This window comes from Trachypithecus francoisi, unplaced genomic scaffold (assembly GCF_009764315.1).
Source record: "Trachypithecus francoisi isolate TF-2019V2 unplaced genomic scaffold, Tfra_2.0 Lachesis_group10, whole genome shotgun sequence".
Lineage (NCBI taxonomy): Eukaryota > Metazoa > Chordata > Mammalia > Primates > Cercopithecidae > Trachypithecus > Trachypithecus francoisi.
Genome location: NW_022681455.1, coordinates 73,974,272 through 73,993,701, shown reverse-complemented (window position 1 = coordinate 73,993,701; position 19,430 = coordinate 73,974,272). Strand labels below are relative to the sequence as shown.

General features: G+C 46.6%; 1 protein-coding gene across 1 annotated transcript in view; it reads left to right on the top strand.

Moving 5' to 3' along the window:
• The window catches only part of SLC5A11 (solute carrier family 5 member 11), a 68,857-nt gene that overhangs the window by 48,915 nt on the left and 512 nt on the right, over window positions 1-19,430 (top strand). Inside the window, 6 exon segments of the mRNA XM_033217717.1 lie at window positions 5,998-6,133; window positions 14,955-15,062; window positions 15,324-15,474; window positions 16,246-16,414; window positions 17,165-17,380; window positions 18,631-18,802. Of these exon segments, the coding sequence (XP_033073608.1) occupies window positions 5,998-6,133; window positions 14,955-15,062; window positions 15,324-15,474; window positions 16,246-16,414; window positions 17,165-17,380; window positions 18,631-18,802 (952 nt within the window).

Genomic DNA, 19,430 nt, shown 5'->3' with positions numbered 1-19,430 from the left:
TGCAAAGGGGAAAATTCAACACTCTGCTTTTTTTTTTTTTTCTGAGACAGGATCTCACTCTATCACCCAGGCTGGAAGGCATGATCATAGCTCACAGCAGCCTTCATTTCCTGGGCGCAAGAGATCCTCCCATTTCAGCCTCCTGAGTAGCTGGGACTACAGGCACATGCCACCATGCCCAGCTATTTATTACTATTCTTATTATTTTTTAGTAGAGATGCAGGTCTCACTATGTTGACCAGGCTGCTCTCAGATTCCCGAGTTCAAATGATCCTCCTGCCTCAGCCTCCCAAAGTGCTGGGATTATAGGTGTGATCCACTGCAGCCAGCCTAATACACTTTGCTTAATGTATTAGGTGTTATTTATTTATTTATTTTTAATTGGGAATATCCAGTAGGCAAAGGAGATGATATCTTTTAAATGAGGGTTAAAACTCCTATTGGACATTATTTGTTCAACAAATACACACTGGGTGTCCTCTACATACCAGGCACTCTTCTGGGCACTTAAAATCAGGAGCTAATAAATCAAACAAAGCTCTCTGTCCTTGTGGAGCTTCCCTTCTTCTAATGCGAGTAGACAGAGACAATAAGTAAATTATGTGAGATGTTAAAACGTGATAAATATCATTTTAAACAGTAGAGTGAGGTCAAGGAGATTGAGAGTGTGGTAGTGCAATTTAAAACGGGGTGACAGGTGGCTCACATCTATCATCTCAGCATTTTGGGAGGCTGAGGCGGGAGGCTCACTTGAGTCCAGGAGTTTGAGACCAACCTGGGCAACATAGTGAGACCCTGTCTCAAAAAAAAAAAAAAAAAATTAAAAATTAGCCAGGCATGGTGGTGTGCGCCTGGAGTCCCAGCTACTTAGGAGGCTGAGGTGGGAGGATCGCTGGAACACAGGAGGTCAAAGCTGCAGTGAGTTGAGGTTGCATCACGGCACTCCAGCCCGGGCAACAGGCTTGAGACAGCAAGACCCTGTCTCAAATAATGTAGGGTGCTTAGGGGAGGTGTCATTGAGAAGTGACCTTTGACCAAAGACTTTGTAGAAGAACGAGAGTTCCCCGTGATTTTTGGAGGAAGAGTTTGCAGCAGAAGGCACACCCAGAGCAAAGACAGATACATAACTGGTGTGAAAAAAGAGAGGAGAAAATAAAAATGCAGAACCATGTGTACAAGAAGCCCTTTTGTGTTTAAAAAAAAAAAAGAGAATAGAATCAATATTTGTGTTTGCTTATATGTGCATAAACTCTGGACAGATGTATACAAAACTAAGAAGAGTGGATACCTGTGGGCAGGGAGGCAGGGCAGGTGGGAAGGATGAGTGGGAGCTGATTTACTGCATATGATATTTTCTCAGGTTTTAAACTGAGTGAATATATCACGTGTTCAAATATTCTTTTTCTGTTACATGAAATATCAGAGGCCTATGTATCACTTGGGGAGTTATACTGCATAGTGAGGGCTGATGAGAGTTTAATTAAAGCAATAATCATGGCATTGGACAATGGATTTGATGCAGGAGACTTCACAGAAAATGAAACCCAGGTCCCATCCATAGGCCAGCCCTCCTTTGAGCCAAGAGCTAACGACCAAGGCAGTGATAAGACCAATGCACATGTACTGCCCCTTTAAGAGAGAGACCCCCTTCACCTCCTTAGCAAATCTCAGATAGGAGACACCCTGAGAAACAGGATTGATCCAGGCTAACATCATGGGCTTTAATTTTAACAGACCCGGCCAGGTGCGGTGGCTCACACCTGTAATCCCAACACTTGGGAGGTCAAAGCGAGTGGATCACCTGAAGTCAGGAGTTTGAGACCAGTCTGGCCAACATGGCAAAACCCCGTCTCTACTAAAAATACAAAAAAAAAAAAATTAGCCAGATGTGGTGGCGGGCACCTGTAATCCCAGCTACTCAGGAGGCTGAGGCAAGAGAATCACTTGAACCCAGGAGGTGGAGGTTGCAGTGAACCAAGATCATGCCACTGCACTCCAGTCTGGGCAACAAAGTGAGACTCCATCTCAAAAAAGTAATTAATTAATTAATTATGCCGGGCACAGTGGCTCATGCCTGTAATTCCAGCCTGGGCAACACAGCAACACTCTGTCTCAAAAACAAACAAAACAAAACAGAAAAAGACAGTTGACCCATTCTGCCACTGGGAGAAAGTCATTTGTAAAAACCAGCCAGTGACAATTTCACCTGCCCAGGTATTCCCCCGAGACCATCTTCCTTCTTCTTTTATTGAACCAGTGTTTACTCTTTTCAGGTTTCTGAACTTCTTTTTTATTATTTATTTTTATTATTTATTATTATTATTAGTTTTGAGACAGAGTCTCTCTCTGTCGCCCAGGTTGGAGTAGAGTGGTGCGATCTTGGCTTACTGCAACCTCTGCCTCCTGGGTTCCAGCAATTCTCATGCCTCAGCCTCCTGAGTAGCTGGGACGATAGGCAGGCACCATCACGCCCAGCTAATCTTTGGTATTTTTTGTAGAGATAGAGTTTTGCTATGTTGGCCAGGCTAGTCTCAAACTCCTGACTTCAAGTGATCCACCCACCTCGGCCTCCCACACTGCTGGGATTACAGGCATGAGCCACCATGCTCAGACAGATATCTGAACTTCTGACCTACAGCTCTCTGATCTGGTTTCCGCTATCTAATCCTACTCTCATCTATTTCTATTTCGTTGACCTGTTGGAACTTATTTCTCTGGTTTCATCTAACAACAGCGGTGATGATGACAATGACAATAATCATGACTGCTCTCTTTGCTAAAGAGCTGCTAGACACCTGAAAAGCAAGCACAGTTATCATCCCCATTTTACAGATGAGAGAGCTGAGCCTGGAAAGGTTAAGGAACTCATCCAAGATCATAAAGAGCTGGTGGGGGGATTCACACCTAAGTCCGTCTGCACTTTCAATTGCTCCATTCATTCATTGTACCGCACCTATTGGATGCTCTCAATTCCAGGAACCCACCCCCAGCTGCATTTCTGTGCAGACGTCTGCTCCCTGGTCACCGTGCTCCACCATGACAGCTCTCCCTCCTCCTTTCCCACATCAAGGAAGGGAAAATTTGTACATGATTATTATGGAAAAAGCAAGGAAAGATAAAGTGGCTAGATGACAGATGCCATAACAGATGGCTGACGTAGCTAACCATAACCCCTCCTCCCCACATATTCAGATTGCATTTTCTTTCCTCTTAGCTCACTTTTTCCCCCACAACTGAGATGTTACTTATTAAGAACCACTTAACCGGGCACAGTGGCTCACACTGGTAATCTCAGTACTTTGGGAGGCCGAGGCGGGCGGATCACGAGGTCAGGAGATCGAGACCATCCTGGCTAACACGGTGAAACTAAAAACCGTCTCTACCAAAAATACAAAAAATTGGCTGGGCGTGGTGGCAGGAGCCTGTAGTACCAGCTACTCGGGAGGCTGAGGCAGGAGAATGGCTGAACCCGGGAGGCGGAGCTTGCAGTGAGCTGAGATCGCGCCACTGCACTCCAGCCTGGGTGACAGAGCAAGACACCATCTCAAAAAAGAAAAGAAAGGAAAAGAAAAGAAACGAAAATAGGAAAGGAGAGGAGAGGAGAGGAAACAGGAAAGGAGAGGACAGGAGAGGGGAGGGGAAGGGAGGGAGGGGACCCCTCCGTTGGATGGCCAGCTTGTGATCAGAGCTTTTTTGAATTCTGACTGGCTGAATGCGTTGTGTCCAGTGGGCATGGGTACCTGTCCTTGAAACGTGTTCACTAAGCCCGGTTTGTCTCACTGCTAATGCAGTTAGGTCATTAACAAAAACTGCATATTTCACACTGTCCTGGAGCATACTGATGCCTTCAGGCAACTGTCTCTGACAAGGTTCAGTCCCATGGATTCTGCAGATGAAATGCCGCCCCAGGTGACATCTCTCTCCTCACCAAAATGTGCTGTGAAATCTAAAATAATTACTGGGGCTGTGGTATGGGGTTTGCAGCAAGTCTTACCTCACTACACTCTTCTCATTAAGGGTTCTTTGATGATTTAGTGAGGATTCATTTAGTTGTTTGTGTGGAAAAAATAGTTTAAGGATAAAAAGGCCCTTTTTTTCTGGGCCTATAATCCCAGCACTTTGGGAGGCTGAGGCAGGAGGGTTGTTTGACATCAGGAGTTGGAGACCAGCCTGAGCAACATAGTGAGAGTCTGTCTCTACAAAAAAATAAAAATAAACATAAAATGTAGCCAAGCGTGGTGACATAGCTACTTGGGGGGCTGAGGCAGGAGGACTGTTTGAAGCCAGGGATTCAAGACCAGCCTCCTCAATACAGCAATATAGCAAGACCCCATCTCTAAATAAAAATTTTACAAATTAGCTCAGTGTGGTGATTCATGCCTATTGTCCCAGCTACTTGAAAGACTGAGGCGGGAGGATCATTTGAGCCCAAGACTTTGAGGCTGCAGTGAGCTATGATCACATCATTGCATTTCAGCCTGGGCAACAGAGTGAGACCCCATCTCTTAAAAAAAAAAAAAAAGGCATTTTAAAAAACTTACATAATGGGGAGTCCAGAGGTGGTTAATGGCAATGGAAACAACTAATATTTATGAAGTAGTTACTATGTGTCATATTCTAACTATTCTAAGTACTTTCACTTCTCTAATTTTCAAAACTGCACTGATATTATGCTCATTTCATAGATGAGGAAACAGACGCCAAGAGAGGTGAAGCTGCTTGCCCAAGGTCAGATAGGAGGGAAGTGGGGAGGTAGGATTTGAACCCAGACTGCCTGTCTCTGATACTACATCATCACACATTGTCTTTCTTTCCATTTCCTGGTTTTCTTTTCTCTGTGATGACTTGGTTTCAAAGAGGCCATCCCATATGATGGCAGAGATGCAGCCAGGCTCTACACCTTGTTCACAGTTAGCAATTGCAAAGGAGGCACCAGGAGTTAGGAAACCTCTTTCCTTTTCTTTTCTTTTCTTTTTTTTTTTTTTTGAGACAGAGTCTCATTCTGTCACCCAGGCTGGAGTGCAGTGGTACGATCTTGGCTCATTGCAACCTCCACCTCCTGGGTTCAAGTGATTCTCCTGTCTCAGCCTCCCAAGTAGCTGGGATTATAAGCATACACCAATGCACCCAGCTAATTTTTGTATTTTTTATAGAGATGGGGTTTCACCATGTTGGCCAGGCTGGTTTTGAACTCCCATCCCCAAGCAATCCTCCTGCTTCAGCCTCTCAAAGTGCTGGGATTACAGACGTGAGCCACTGCACCTGGCCTCCTTTGCCTTTTTAAGGAAGAAATTCCATGGAGAGGTGTGGTTGGATTGCCTTGGGGACATGCTTTTCCTTAATGGATCATGGTAGCCAGAGAGGTGGAATAATTCTGTGGAGGACTTTAAATTGGTCAGGCATTTAATTGGCCTGGATAAAAGAGTAGGGAGGGAATGGGGTGGGTGTCTTAGCTACCTGAATTAGACCTCAGGGACTAAGCATAGGAAAGAGATGTTTCTTCAAACACAAGTGTGGCAAACCAAGATCCTAAGTCTCCTACACCTACCAAGAGGCTAAACACACCCTTTTTGCCTTAAGAGAAAGCCTTTTAATACAGTCCATTCTCACACTGCTGATAAAGACATACCCGAGGCTGGGTAATTTATAAAGAGGGTGAATGGACTCACAGTTCCATATGGCTGGGGAGGCCTCACAATCATGGCAGAAGGCAAGAAGGAGCAAGTTACGTCTTACATGGATGGCAGCAGGCAAAGACAGAATGAGAGCCAAGTGAAAGGGGTTTCCCCTTATAAAACCATCAGATCTCATGAGACATATTCACTACCATGAGAACAGTATAGGGGGAAACTGCCCCCATGATTCAATTATCTCCCACTGGCTCCCTCCCACAGCATGTGGGAATTATAGGAGCCACAATTCAAGATGAGATTTGGGTGGGGACACAGCCAAACCTTATCAGCATTCCCAGTTTCCAACCCCCTTGATCTTTTCCAGGTGATTGTCCAGCGGACTCTGGCTGCCAAGAACTTGTCCCATGCCAAAGGAGGTGCTCTGATGGCTGCGTACCTGAAGGTGCTGCCCCTCTTCATAATGGTGTTCCCTGGGATGGTTAGCCGCATCCTCTTCCCAGGTGAGAACACAGCTAGGAGAAGAGGTCATTGGTATGTGAGTCTCAGACCATGTGAATTATTCTAAACATATTATTAGAAGCCTCAGGAGAATGTAACTACAGTCCTTTCTCTCTTTTTCTAAGACAGAGTCTCATTCTGTCATTCAGGTTGGAGTGCAGTGATGCAGTCATAGCTCACTGTAATCCTGAACTACTGGGCTCAAGCAATCCTCCCACCTCAGTCTCCTGAGTGGCTGGGGCTACGGGTATGCACCACGATGCCTGGCTAATGTTTTTTAAAAAATAGAGATGTGGTCTTGCTATGTTGCCAAGGCTGGTCTTGAACTCCTGGCCTCAAGCTATCCTCCTGCCTTGGCCTGTCAAAGTGCTGAGATTGCAGGTGTGAGCCAACACACCCAGTCCTTTTTTTTTTTTTTTTTTTTGAGACGGAGTCTCACTCTGTCACCCAGGCTGGAGTGCTGTGGCCGGATCTCAGCTCACTGCAAGCTCCGCCTCCCAGGTTCACGCCATTCTCCTGTCTCAGCCTCCCGGGTAGCTGGGACTACAGGCGCCACCACGTCGCCTGGCTAGTTTTTTGTAGTTTCTAGTAGAGACGGGGTTTCACCGTGTTAGCCAGGATGGTCTCGATCTCCTGACCTCGTGATCCGCCCGTCTCGGCCTCCCAAAGTGCTGGGATTACAGGCTTGAGCCACCGCGCCCGGCCTCCTTTTTTTTTTTAGCTTTTTTTTTTTTAAAGACAGGGTCTCACTTTGTCACCCAGGCTGGAGTACAGTGACATGATCATAGCTCACTGCAGCCTCAGACTCCTGGGCTGAAGGGATCCTTGGGAGCCTCAGCCTCCCAAGTAGCTGAGACTACAGGCATGCACTACCATACCTGGCTATTTTTTAAAGTTTTTGTAAAGACGGGGTCACACTATGTTACCTAGGCTGATCTCAAACTCCTGGCCTCGAGCGATCTTCCTGTCTTGACCTCCCTAAATTCTGGGATTACAGGCATGAGCCACGATGCCTGGCCATAGAGTCCTTTCCTAGTGATGAGACTGAGGCATCTCTATCTAGGCATCTAGTGACTCTATGCTGTTTCTCAACATTGGTTCAATGGGCAGGTCCTATAGGTATCCCAGGCCAAATTGAGTGGAGACTCAACTAGGATCTTGCCTCAACTATATTTTGTTGAAACCACCAACTAGGCTAAGGTCTTGTGGTTCCAGAGCAGTTCTCTGAAGTCTCATGTGAAAGTTTCTCTCTTACTTTAGTGTTTGAGCTTAGTCGTTGGGTTGGGTAACTCTGGCCCAGTGAAATCCTTTTTGGGGTACTTTTTTTTTTTTTTTTTGCTGGAGTGCAGTGGCATGATCTCAGCTCACTGCAACCTCTGCCTCTTGGGTTCAAGTGACTCTCAAGCCTCAGCCTCCCAAGTAGTTGGGACTACAGGCATGCACCACCATGCCCGGCTAACTTTTGTATTTTTAGTAGAGATGGGATTTCACCATGTTGGCCAGGATGGTCTCAATCTCTTGACCTCATGATCCTCCCCCTTTGGCCTCCCAAAGTGCTGGGATTACAGGCGTGAGCCACCGCGCCCGGCCTGGTGTACTTTTCTTTTTTTTAGATGGGTCTCACTCTGTCACCACTGGAGTGCAGCGGCATGATTACAGCTCACTGCAGCCTGGAGCCTGGAGCTCCCAGGCTCAAAAAGTTCTCCCACCTCAGTCTCCTGAGTAGCTGGGACTACAGGCGCCCACCACCATGCCCAGCTAATTTTTGTAATTTTTGTAGCCATGGGGGTCTCACTATGTTGCCCAGACTGGTCTTGAACTCCTGGGCTCAAGCAATCCACCCACCTCAGCCTCCCAAAGTGCTGGGATTACGGTGTGAGCCATCGTGCCCAGCCTGGTGTACTTTTCTTAACAAATCTCATAGGATATCGAGGCCTCTAGAGTATTTGCCTTAGTTTTTTTCTTAATGTGGTAAGGGAATAGGTTTATACTATGGGGATAAATGATAGTGAGGAGGGGCAACGTCACCAGAAGACACTGTGGTGTCAGAAACTGGTGATCTATACAGAAGTTCACCAAGGATGTTATTAAAGGGGATAGAGGCCGGGCGCGGTGGCTCAAGCCTGTAATCCCAGCACTTTGGGAGGCCGAGACGGGTGGATCACAAGGTCAGGAGATCGAGACCATCCTGGCTAACACAGTGAAACCCCGTCTCTACTAAAAATACAAAAAAAAAACCTAGCTGGGCAAGGTGGCGGGCTCCTGTAGTCCCAGCTACTCGGGAGGCTGAGGCAGGAGAATGGCGTAAAACCCGGGAGGCGGAGCTTGCAGTGAGCTGAGATCCGGCCACTGCACTCCAGCCCCGGCGACAGAGCAAGACTCTGTCTCAAAAAAAAAAAAAAAAGGGGGATAGAAAGCAGAAAGTTTCCTCCCCTGTGCCTTATCTTACATGTTACACAGAAGCTAAGAAAGGGTAGGATGAAGTGGTTTGTGGTTGGCTCAGAAGCTTAGTCAAAATAATTTAGGACCCTTAAGAAGTAGGAGAAAAGAGTTGGGGAAGGCAAATGGGGGCACTGTCCATGGTGCTAGACCTTGAACCCTTGTGTTCCTGCAGCCCAGGTGGGATGAGGAACCCACAAATAGTCCCTAGTCTTGCTTCCAGGAAAGGGCAAAAGGCTTGGGAAAACCCAGAGGGAGTTAAGAACTGGGATCTGGGTTTTGTGGTGACTTGGAAAACATACAGCTGTTCAGCAAGTCTTGACATAGAAACACAGAAACGGCTTCAGGCCAGGCGCAGTGGCTCACGCCTGTAATCCCAGCACTTTGGCAGGCTGAGGCAGGAGGATCTCTTGAGGCCAGGAGTTCAAGACCATCCTGGGTAACAATACCAGACCCCCTCTCTACCAAAAACAATTTTTAAAAATTAGCCAAGTGTGGTGGTGCCCACCTGTGGTTTCAGCTACTTGGGAAACTGAGGCAGGAGAATTGCTTGAGCCCAGGAGGTTGAGGCTGCAGTAAGCTATTATTACACGATTACATTCTAGCCTGGACAACATAGCAAGACCCTATGTCTAAAAAGAAAAGAAAAGAAAAGAAAAGAATATGGCTTCAAACAACCCACATTCATTGTGCACTTGCTAAGGGCCAGTCTCTATAAAAGAGTTTCAGAGTGTAGTGTGGCTATGAATATGGATTCTGATCTGGAAGACCCAGGCCTGAATTTGCTCTGCCGCTTATGAGGTGTTTGGCCTTGCATAAGGCATTTAATGTCTCTTTGCTTCTGTTTCCTCACTTGTATAATGGGGATAATATTTTACAAGGCTTAAAGCAGTTCCTGGTATAGAGGTACACAGTAACCTCTATCCAAGTATTTACTATTATTATTTTATACATGTATTACCTCATTTCTTCCTCAAAACAACTTTATATGGTAGGTACTATTATTCTTTTCATCTTACAGATGAGGAAATTGAAGCTTAGAGGAATTAATTCATTTGGCCAGGTGTGATGGCTCACACCTATAATCCCAGAACTTTGGGAGGCCACGACAGGCAGATCGCTTGAGCTCAGCAGTTTGAGACCAGCCTGGGCAACGTGATGAAGCCCCATATCTACAAAAAATACGGAAATTAGCCAGGCATGGTGGCATGTGCTTATAGTCCCAGCAACTTGGGAGGCTGAGGTGGAAGGATCGCTTGAGCTGGGGAGGTCGAGGGTGCAGCCAAGATCACTGCACTCCAGCCTGGGTGACAAAGTGAGACCTTGTTTCAAAAAAAATCATTCATTCACTCATTTATTTATTCTTCCATGAATTCAACAAATATTTTGAGGCCAATTATCTTCCAAGTGTTATTCTAGAAGACTCCGGGGGCCCATAAGTGAACAAGACTACAGGATCCTTGCTGTAGAGGGACTTACATCCTAGTGGTGGAGGACAAAGACAGAAATAAGTAAATAAATAAGACCAGGTGCAGTGGCTCACACCTGTAATCTCAGCTCTTTGGGAGGCCAAGGCAGGAAGATTGCTTGAGCCCAGAAGTTTGAGACCAGCCTGGGTAACATGGCAAGACCCCATCTCTAGAAACACACACACACACACACACACACACATATAGTAGTCCCAGCTACTCAGGAGGCTGAAGTGGGAGAATCACTTGAGCCTGGGAGGTTGAGGCTGCAGTGAGCTGTGTTCGAGCCACTGCATTCCAGACTGGGTGACAAAGTGAGACTGTGTCTCAAAAAAGAGTAAAAAAATAAATAATTTTTGACTGTGCTAAATTCTAGGAGGAGGAGGCACAAGGAGATATCAAAAAGAATGTCAGACCAGAGCTACTTCTGACAGGGTTTCCCAGGAAGTCCTTTCTGAGGAGGCAACAGTTGACCCATGCAATGGTTTGAAAGTACACCATAGAGCCAATCAGATTAATAATGGATTGGATGTAAGGGTTAAGGGGGAAAAAAAAGGAATCCAGGATCACTCCTAAGCTAAGTGCCTTTCTGGGAGTTACTGAGCTAGTGCCAGATGAGCCTGGATTTGAACCCAGATGTAGCTGACTCCAAAACTTAACTCTTACTCATGCAAATTATGTCTGAAGACCTGGATTGATATATGGAAGATCAATAACAAGACCTTGACCATCTGTCTTAACAGCCAATCAGCCAATCAATTTCTTTTTTTGAGACAGAGTTTTGCTCATGTTGCCCAGGCTGGAGTGCAATGGCATGATCTCCACTCACTCACTGCAACCTCCGCCTCCCGGGTTCAAGCAATTCTCCTGCCTCAGCCTCCTGAGTAGCTGGGATTACAGGCATGTGCCACACTCTTGGTTAATTTCATATTTTTAGTAGAGATAGGGTTTCTCCATGTTGATCAGGCTGGTCTCAAACTCTTGACCTCAGGTGATCCACCCAACTCCGCCTCCCAAAGTGTTGGAATTACAGGCGTGAGCCACCACATCCAGCCAACAGTCATTATTAAATGAGACACAACACCATGCTCCATGAACCTACGACTTTGTAATGTAGGAGATGAGTCTCGTACTCATGGAAAAATAACATAAACTATATATTGAAATACTCTATCATATGGTACAAGCAAGAGGTGCAAAACAAATTTTAGAGAGTAAGGCGAGTTAGAGAGAGTGGGGTAGGCATGGTGTATTTGAAGTCCCTCTCCCTTCTCTGGAGGCCCAGACCAGTGCTTTTCAAAGTGTGGTCCCCAGTTCAGCAGTGGCTCCTGGGAACTTGTTAGAAGCGCCAACTTTCAGTCCCCATTCAAAACCTTCTGAATCAGAATCCCTGGAGGGACATCTGTTTTTTTGTTTTTTTTTTTTTCTCTTATTATTTTTAATTTTTAATGTTTTTAATTATTTTAATACAAATTGTACATACTTATAAGGTACAGTGTGATATTCTGATACATTATACAAGGTGTAATGACCACATCAGTGTAATTAGCTTATCTATCACCTCAAATATTTATCATTTCTTTGTGTTGGGGGCAATCAAAACCCACTCTCAACTATTTGAAAATGTACAATAAATTGTTGTAAATTATAGTCACTCTATAGTGCTATAGAACACTAAACATTATTCCTCTTTTCTAGCTGTACTTTTCTATCCATTAACCAACCTTTGGCTACCCTCCTCCCCACTACCCTTCCCAGCCTCTAGAAACCACTATCCTACTGTCTACTTCCATGAACTCAACTTTTTAAGCTTCCACATATGAGTGAGAGTATGCAGTATTTATCTTTCTGTGCCTGGCTTATTTCATTTAACATAATATTCTCCAAGTTTATCCATGTTGCCATGAATGAACATGAAAAAGAATTTCATTCCTTTTTATGGCTAAATAGTAGTCCACTGTGTATATGTACCACATTTTCTTTACCCATTCATCTGCTGACAGACACTTAGGTTGATTCCATATGTTGGCTATTGTGAATAGCGTTGCAATAAATGGGATGCAGGTATCCATTTGCTATACTGATTCCAATTGCTTTAGATATGTATTAGTCCATTTTCCCACTGCTATAAAGATATTACCTGAGACTGGGTAATTTAAAAAGGAAAGAGGTTTAATTGATTGACAGTTGCTTATGGTTGGAGAGGCCTCAGGAAACTTACAGTCACGGTGGGAGGCAAAGGGGAAGCAAGGACCTTCTTCACATGGCGGCAGGAGAGAGAGTCCAAACTCAGAAAATCACAGATGTTTATAAAACCATGAGATCTCCTGAGAACTCACTCACGATCATGAGTACACATGGGGGAACCGCCCCCATGATCCAATAACCTCCCTCCCTCGACATGTGGGGATTACAGTTCTCTCCCTTGACATGTGGAGATCACAATTCGAGATGAGATTTGGGTGGGGACAAAGAGCCAAACCATATCAGGATATATGCCCAGTAGTAAAACTGCTGGATCATATGGTAGTTCTTAGTTTTTTGAGGAACCTCCATACAGTTTTCCATACTAGCTGTAGTAATTTACATCTCCACCAACAATGTATAAGGGTTCCCCCCCTTCTTCACATCTTCACCAGCATTTATTATGTTTTGTCTTTTTGATGATCCCCGTCCTAACTAGGGTGAGATGATATCTCATGAGGTTTTGATTTGCATTTCCTTGATGATTATTGATGTTAACCATTGTTTCATATGTCTGTGCCAGCCACCTGTTTTTTAACAAGTCCACTAGAAGGTTGAGAACCCCAGGTCTAAAGTGCCAGTTTCAGGACAAAGCACTCGGCCTCCTTATTTGCACTTCTGTCTCCACCACGACTCCACCCGCTCCCTCCTAAACCTTCAACTGAGTCCACAGTTGCATAAAAGTATTTTCTGATCCTGAGTTCTTGTGAGCCTGGAAAAAAACCCTCTTCCGCGAAACCCATCTGAGAAATGGCACATATTTTTATTTTTTATTTTTTCATTAAACTTTAAGTTCTGGGATACATGTGCAGAACGTGCAGGTTTATTACATAGGTATACATGTGCCATGGTGGTTTGCTGCACCATCAACCCGTCATCTAGGTTTTAAGCCCCACATGCATTAGGTATTTGTCCTAATGCTCTCCCTCCCCTTCCTCCCGACCCCCAGACAGACCACAGTGTGTGATGTTCCCCTCCCTGTGTCCATGTGTTCTCACTGTTTAACTCACACTTATGAGTGAGAACATGTGGTGTTTGGTTTTCTGTTCCTGTGTTAGTTTGCTGGGAATGATGGTTTCCAGCTTCATCCATGAGAAATGGCACATATTTTTAAAGAAACTACATGGAAATTAAGAGAGAAGCAAAACAACCCTCAAAACACAATCCCAGCACTTTGGGAAGCCAAGGCGGGAGGAACGCTTGAGGCCAGGAGGTCGAGGCCAGCCTGGGCAACATGATGAAACCCCGTCTCTACTAAAAATACAAAACAAAACAAAACCTGGGTGTGGTGGCACGCCTGTAATACCAGCTACAGACTGGGAGGCTGAGGCAGGAGAATCACTTGAACCCAGAGGTGGAAGTTGCAGTGAGCCGAGACTGTGTGACTGCACTCCAGTCTGGGTAACAGTGAGATTTCATCTCAAGAAAAAATAAAAATAAAAATAAAAATAAAATTAATTAATTTTAAAAAAGAAAAAGAAATTAGCTGGGTGTGATGGTGCCTGCCTGTAATTCCAGCTACTCGGGAGGCTGGAGCCTGGGAGGCTGGGGTTGCAGTGAGCCAAGATCGCACCACTGAACTCCAGCCTGGGTGACAGAGGTGACCCTGTCTCAAAAACACACGCACGTACCCACACCCACCCACCCACCCACACACACACACACACACACACACACAGAGTTTAGAAATGCAGTATTTACAAAGCCAATCTTCTCTACCTGAGCTTTGAAATAAACTAAGGGTTTGCCTCCTGGTCATAATACTTACTAGCAATATAATCTGGAGAAACTAACCTCTGGGCCTCAGTTTATCTGTCTTTGATATAGGAGTAATAACAATATCTTCTCCATAGAGTTGTAAAAATTAAATGAGGTATATGTACAAAGCTTACTGAAGCTCCTGAGTCATAGTAAACCTTCAGTTAATGTTGGGTTTGTGGAAAAAGAAGGTTTTGTGCTATGTTTGGATTTAACTGGGCTAGAGGCATCTTATTTCAGGCATCAGAGGGTGTAAAGCATTCTGACAAGAGAATCTACTCCATCTAGGAAATGATTCATTTGCCCAGGACAGGTGAGCAGCTGTTACTGAACAGTGAGTTAATGATCATGGGCAGATCACTTGAGGTCAGGAGTTCGAGACCAGCCTGGCCAACATGGCAAAAACCCATCTCTACTGAAAATACAAAAATTAGCCAAGCGTGGTAGTGGGTGCCTGTAATTCCAGCTTCTCAGGAGGCTGAGGCAGGAGAATCACTTGAACCCGGCAAGCAGAGGTTGCAGTGAGCTGAGATCGTGCCACTGCACTCCAGCCTGGGCGACACAGCAAGAGGCGCTGTCTCAAGAAAAAAAAAAAAAAAAAAAAAAAAGACATTATTGTTAAGACTGGCCACTAGCCACTAGGTGTCCCAGCTTCAACTGGGTTATGATAACAATAGCTGAAGCTTTTCCAGCACTTCCTATAAAGTCATGTTATTGTCCTAGTTTTACAAACAGGGCAACTCATCTCAGAAAGCATTAAGTAACAAGGTCACAGCTTATAAAGTCTAGACTCTCTTTTATCTCATTGAGCTATAAACTTCCATATGATAAGCCTGTGTCCGGCCCCATGTTGCCTGGGCCTGGGGCTCTGCAGGCCTGACTGCTCACCTCTAGGCCTGTGTTTCCTCCATAGATCAAGTGGCTTGTGCAGATCCAGAGATCTGCCGGAAGATCTGCAGCAACCCCTCAGGCTGTTCTGACATCGCGTATCCCAAACTTGTGCTGGAACTCCTGCCCACAGGTAAAGTCCCTTCACCCCTGAATCAAGTCCCCTGGAGCACCCAGAAGGGAGATCACTGGATGGGCTCTGATCCAAGGCAGGGCCAAAGAAGGGAGGGCTGGAGGGAGGAACAGGCTCTAGGCTCCCCATGAAAGGCTAAGTCCTGCAGGAAGGTCTGCCCCGCCGTCCTCCCTGAGGTTCTGCCTCCTCTAGTTGAACCCACTGGGATCGGCTGCTTTGGCAGAAAAGGGCCGAGGCCCATGACCTCCCTTCCGCCCCCAGGGCTCCGTGGGCTGATGATGGCTGTGATGGTGGCGGCTCTCATGTCCTCCCTCACCTCCATCTTTAACAGTGCCAGCACCATCTTCACCATGGACCTCTGGAATCACCTCCGGCCTCGGGCATCTGAGAAGGAGCTCATGATTGTAGGCAGGTAAGTCCCTACTGGGTGGGACTGGGGCAGGGGGAAGAGAGAGCTGAGCCCACCCACAGGCAAAGTCCAGGTCCAGCTGGCAACTTATCCAGGCTGAAGAGCGTTAGGAGTCCATGTGCAAGACATTGGTTCATTGAGGAGATGCTCAACGAGCACCTACTCTGTACCAGGCACAGGGCACATAGCCATGAAAGGGCTCAGTTCTTGCCTTCATGGAGCTAGAGAAGGAAGAGAATAAGCAAATAATTATAACCCAGCGGGGCGAGGTGGCTCACACCTGTAATCACAGCACTTTGGGAGGCCAGGCCGGTGGATCACTTGAGGTCACGTGTTCAAGACCAGGCTGGCCAACATGGTGAAACCCCATCTCTACTAAAAATACACAAATTAGCTGTGGTGGCGTGTGCCTGCAATCCCAGCTACTCAGGAGGCTGAGGCAGGAGAATCGTTTGAACCCAGGAGGTGGAGGTTGCAGTGAGCCAAGATGGCACACTGCACTCTAGCCTGGGTGAGAGTGAGACTCTGTCTCAAAATAATAAAATAAAATAAGCTGGGAGTGTTGGCATGTGTCTGTAATCCCAGTTACTTGGGAGGCTGAGGCAGGAGGATCACTTGAGCCCAGGAATTGGAGGCTGCAGTGAGCTATGCTCTCACCACTGCACCCCAGCCTTGGCAACAGAACAAGACCCTATTAAAAAAAAAAGAAAGAGAAAGAGGAGTAAATGTTCAGGGAAGATGATGCTAATTTGTGCCTCTCGCCGCTGGCACCAGGGTGTTTGTCCTGCTGCTGGTCCTGGTCTCCATCCTATGGATCCCTGTGATCCAGGCCAGCCAGGGTGGTCAGCTCTTCATCTACATCCAGTCCATCAGCTCCTACCTGCAGCCGCCCGTGGCGGTGGTCTTCATCATGGGATGTTTCTGGAAGAGGACCAATGAAAAGGTAGCTCTGGACTGCTCCCACTAGGCCAGAACCAAGAGCTGCCCCTTGAGGACTGGGATAGGATGGGAGGGGAGGGTACTGAAGGGAGATACAGGCTGGACTTGGGTGTTGAGAGGGAGGGTGAGTTTCATGGTGGAAGATACAGAGAGGGTGTTTATCTGACCTTTGCAAAAAAGCAATGAGAGGGCTGCTGCGATGGCTCACACCCGTAATTCCAGTACTTTGGGAGGCTGAGGTGGGTGGATCACTTGAGGTTGGGAGTTCGAGACCAGCCTGGCCAACATGGTGAAACCCCACCTCTACACAAAATACAAAAATGAGCCCGGTGTGGTGGTGGGTGCCTGTAATCCCAGCTACTCAGATGCTGAGGCAGGAGAATCACTGGAACTTGGGAGGCAGAGGTTGCAGTGAGCTGAGACTGCACCACTGCACTCCAGCCCGGGCGAAAGAGTGAGACTCTGTCTCTCCAAAAAGAAAAAAAAAAAGCAATGAGAGGTTCTCATCAAAAGTATCTTGATGCATTTTTTGTTATTGAACAGGGAAGCTAAATTAAGAGGGTGTTAGTAATCTATTAGTAGTCGATTCGTTATTAAAAAGATAAATGGTTAAGTATTGCAGAACCTTTCCAAATTGCTGACCCATGCATGCAGTGACCACCACAAGAAAGACAAGCCCTGGAGATGGCTTCTTGAGGTTCCTGGAGGCCAGAGCCCTTGGCGTCTCTAAGACGATCTTGCTCTGACGTTGCAGGGTGCCTTCTGGGGCCTGATCTCGGGCCTGCTCCTGGGCTTGGTTAGGCTGGTCCTGGACTTTATTTACGTGGAGCCTCGGTGTGACCAGCCAGATGAGCGCCCGGTCCTGGTGAAGAGCATCCACTACCTCTACTTCTCCATGATCCTGTCCACGGTCACCCTCATCACTGTCTCCACCGTAAGCTGGTTCACAGAGCCGCCCTCCAAGGAGATGGTACGTTTGGGCTGATGGCTAGATCCGTTGAGACTTTTTGTTAGAAGTGACAGAAAACTGACCCATACTGACTTAAGCGAAGGAGACTGATTGTCCAAAAAGCTGAAAAGTCCAGGGTTGGGGTTCAGGGGCAGGATTATTCAGGACTTTGAAAAGGTCAACAGAATCCATCTGCACTTCTGCTTTGATTCTTACGTCCCATATGGAGCCCAGTACCTTCTAGAGAGATATCCTCTTTTACTGCCATTAAGTAAACACAAGGCTGGGGTGTGGCGGCTCATTCCTGTAATCCCAGCACTTCAGGAAGCTGAGGTGGGAGGATCACTTGAGGCCAGGAGTTCGAGACCAGCCTGGGCTACATAGTGAGAGCCCATCTCTTAAAAAAATGAAAAAATTAGCAGGGTGTGATGACTCATGCCTGTAATCTCAGTTACTAGAGAGGCTGAGGTGGGAGGACTGCCAGAGCCCAGGAGTCTGACGATGCAGTGAACTATGACCATGCCACTGTACTCCAGCCTGGGCAACAGAGCAAGACCCTGTCTCACAAAAAAAAAAAAAAGAGAGAGAAAAAGAAAAGAAAAGAAAAGAAAAAATTAGCAGGGCGTGATGGCTGATGCCTGTAATCCCAGCTACTAGGGAGGCTGAGGTGGGAGGACTGCTTCAGCCCAGGAGTTTAAGGCTGCAGTGAGCTATGTCCATGCCACTGCACTCCCACCTGGGTGACAGAATAAGAGCCTGTCTTAAAAAGAAAAAAGGTAAAAATAAGCATAAGTATTTCTGTCTCAGAATTTCTAGAGAAGTTCTAGATTCCCATTGATGGAGTCAGCTCAGGACACATGCTCATCCGTGAACCCAGAAACAGTCCAAAGTGGTGAAGGCCATCCTGTGGCTCTGGAATCCAATCCCTGTGGCCAGAGAAATGGATGAGCTGAAATGACCAATTCTGGGGTCCTGCAGTACTCTAGGGTGAGGGTTAAGCTCTGAGGATTAGAATGAGGGATAACTACATCCCAGCAACATGAGGATGGGGTTTATCGGAGAAAGATGTGGGAATGAGCGGGGGAATTGTGCACTGATGCTGAAGAGCGCAGGGACGTGACGCTTATTGGAGGATGGGGTGGGAGGGTGGGGCTGGGAGCAGATTCAGACACAAAGGCTGAGTGTGGGGTTGGGTGGGGAGTGTGAGAAAAGGATGGAAAACCCCAGCCCCACCTCCACCACAAATCTCATCATTCATTCCTGCTCCTTAGGTCAGCCACCTGACCTGGTTTACTCGTCATGACCCTGTGGTCCAGAAGGAACAAGCACCACCAGCAGCTCCCTTGTCTCTTGCCCTCTCTCAGAACGGGATGCCAGAGGCCAGCAGCAGCAGCAGAGTCCAGTTCGAGATGGTCCAAGAAAACATGTCTAAAACCCACAGCTGTGAGTAGCCTCTCTCCTCAGTTACAGCAAGAAGCATTACGTGTTAAGGGGATTTTTTTTGTTGTTTTTTCCTATCAAATTACAAGCCAGGAAAGTGGGCACACTTGAGTTTTAGCATCCTCTGGCTCCAGTGTCTGATCCGTCCCCACGCTCTGGCCATGGGAAAGGAGTTTTTAGTAACTTTCAACAGAAGCTTCCTACGGGCACTAAGAGTAAACAAACACTTGTTGAGTGCCTATGAAGACACGGTTCATTTCATCCTCATGCTCCACACATGGGCAGGCAGGAACACGACGTGCCTTCTCTCAGTGCTTCTAAACTGGCGGCTTGCAGACATATTTTGGCTTGGCCCACCTACAGTTTCAATAAAATGTGAGTTAACGTTTAAAAATTGAGAGATTTCGGCTGGGTGCCGTGGTTCAAGCCTGTAATCCCAGCACTTTGGGAGGCCAAGGCGGGTGGATCACTTGAAGTCAGGAGTTTGAGATCAGCCCGGCCAACATGGTGAAACCCCATCTCTACTAGAAATACAAAAATTAGCCAGACATGGTAGCACGTACCTATAGTCCCAGCTACTTGAGAGGCTGAGGCAGGAGAATCGCTTGAACCTGGGAGGTGGAGGTTGCAG